The following is a 2364-nucleotide window of genomic DNA, read 5'->3' on the forward strand; positions in this document are numbered from 1 at the left end:
CACAGCTAAGCTGTATCTGCCTTGCTTTAAAACTAAGATGCTTAAAAGTCTCTGTTTCACGAAAAATAACACGTATCTTTTTACGCTTTGCCTTACCATGCTGCAGAGCCCTTCGTGGACTGTGCAATCCAGCGTGCCAAACCTCAGCTGCCCGTAGAGGAGTGTCGATGCCTTCCGCAGCTCTGGCAGCAGAGCCCGGCACGGTGGACACCACTAAAAAGAAGAGAGCATTCGTGAGCGCTGAGCCAACTGAAAGAAGAATTCCCATCACTTCCGCAGTCACGATGCGCTGGGCACGCTTAGGCTCTGAGGGGCGCACACGTCAACGCTCGCTTAGGCGCCTATGCCACAGTGGCTCAAACGCAAGGAACAGTTCTAGTACTAATGGCGCAACATCATTTACAGACCTCTTTTTACCATGATGAGAGAACATGTATTACAGTACTGAAATCTGACAGATAAAAATAACTCACAGGGGCAAAAAAGTCAACCAGCCATGGTTCTTTGTCGCTGGATGGGAAATTTTGAGGTCCAAGGGTGGTAACGTGAGAATTAACACTTTCTTTGGTGAAAGCAAGTATATCATATAAAATCTTCTTTCCTTTGAAATTAAGCAAGAAAAATTAAAATCCACATTCTATAATACTTACTCAGAAACATTTTAAAGTTCTTACACGCAAAATAGTAAAGCAAGATGAACTTCTAAATGAGCTGGTTTTAGTATAATTCTGGTGGTCTCTGTATCTGCACCTTGCTTAAACACTCTTTTGTATCTTGGCCTCAGAACCTCAGAGGCAGTGACTAATGTCCCTGCTATAAGGCCTTTGAGTTCTTCCTGTGGCGGCCTACCTGCTACATCAGTTTTAATTTACTATGAATTCAAAGCCTGTACTAGCAAATGAACAGTGGAAAACTGTACTTGAATAGTGTACGAACTTTGCAAACACAAGATATCTAAACTGAAGTAGAATTATTTTTTTCCAAACTTGCTCCTTTCCTCACCTTCTCTTGTAGGCAAAGGCATCGCCCCACCCATCAGGTGTCTAAGTCCCCCAAGTAAGCCTGGCCCCGCTTGTGTGCCCTTGTTTCCTAACTATACAGTTCATCTCTTACCCGGTCTCCAACTCCGCTGCTACTGCCCTAACCGCCCTGGCCTCCTGCCTTAGCCACGCTGGTATTTGTCTCCAGCTCTCTCAAACTACTACATTTTCTACAATGCTAGTAGAGTCCACCCAGAAATACCAATCTCATTATATTCTGACTACTTGCTTAAATGAAATAATTTATCACTGCCTGAAGAATATTCTTGGCTTGGCAAATAATATCCTTCTCAACGAGAGCACAATTTGTTTTCCCAAGTGCCCTTTGACTCATTTATTCAGCAGTCAAAATTAATATCTAATATGCCAGACCTGTTTTACATTGTGAGGCAAGCAAAACTAAAAACAGAGAATTGTCTAGTCCACAGCCCAGAGGAAGAAACACATTTCACGTCTAGATGGAGCTAAACAGTACTGTGCTGTCTTGCTTTTCTCTTCTTCAGCTGCTTCACAGCCATCTCCACCTCTGGCCACATGAGGCTCTGGCCCTGTCTGTGTTTCTGGAACCCAGATGCAGCAGCTGCAGTCCACTCTCCATCAGAGGCGACCTGAGGCCAGGCCCATGCAGCCAAGCTGTCCTCGGGTTCTTGGCCTCCAAAGACCGTGAGTTCACAGATGCGTGCTGCTTTAGGCTGCTAAGTCCTACTCATCAACTGATCCCTACTCCTCCCTGCTGCAGACACATACTTTAAAAAGCAGTTCATTTATGGTCTATTTTCTCTACTACTAAATAATATTTTTTTAAGGCAGAGATCATAGATTTTTTCCCTATTTTTCTATCTGTATCTAAATTTGAACACAATACAAGGTGTAAAATTAGTAATAGCACATAACAGAAAGTACTTGGGGACTCCATGTGTATTTTCCATGGAAGAAACTGCTCTAAATTCTGAAGGTTATGATGTTCGCTGAATATTTTTGAGGGCCCGGAGACATGATTACAATGCAGGAAGAAAATATGTGTGAGAGGAGAAAAGTGCAAAAGAACAAGGCATTTTCACGGGCTCCAAAGCACCAAAGCTAAGATTGTCTACAAAGGCGCAGGTGCAGGAGGCGGCCGGAAAGCTGGTAGAGGGAGACTGCAAAAGTCCCTCCCTCCCTCCCTCAACAAGTCCTTCCTGAGTTCGGCGTGCTGGGCACCGTTGTAGGTGCAGGCACGACACAGCAGGGCGGTCACCACCGCTGTGCTAAGGAATCTAAAAGATTATTCTAAAAGAACTGGAAGCAAGGAAGAAAGAAAGGTCCCATGAAAATGATGTTCTCA

General features: G+C 44.2%; 1 protein-coding gene across 1 annotated transcript in view; it reads right to left on the bottom strand.

Moving 5' to 3' along the window:
• Dnajc10 (DnaJ heat shock protein family (Hsp40) member C10) overlaps window positions 1-2364 on the bottom strand; it is a 47521-nt gene that overhangs the window by 17616 nt on the left and 27541 nt on the right. Inside the window, exons 14-15 of the mRNA XM_023712340.1 lie at window positions 474-601; window positions 97-213 (exon numbers count right to left, since the gene is read on the bottom strand). Coding sequence (XP_023568108.1) covers window positions 97-213; window positions 474-601 — 245 coding nt within the window. The remainder of the gene's footprint in view (window positions 1-96; window positions 214-473; window positions 602-2364) is intronic.

This window comes from Octodon degus, unplaced genomic scaffold (assembly GCF_000260255.1).
Source record: "Octodon degus isolate 3935 unplaced genomic scaffold, OctDeg1.0 scaffold00025, whole genome shotgun sequence".
Lineage (NCBI taxonomy): Eukaryota > Metazoa > Chordata > Mammalia > Rodentia > Octodontidae > Octodon > Octodon degus.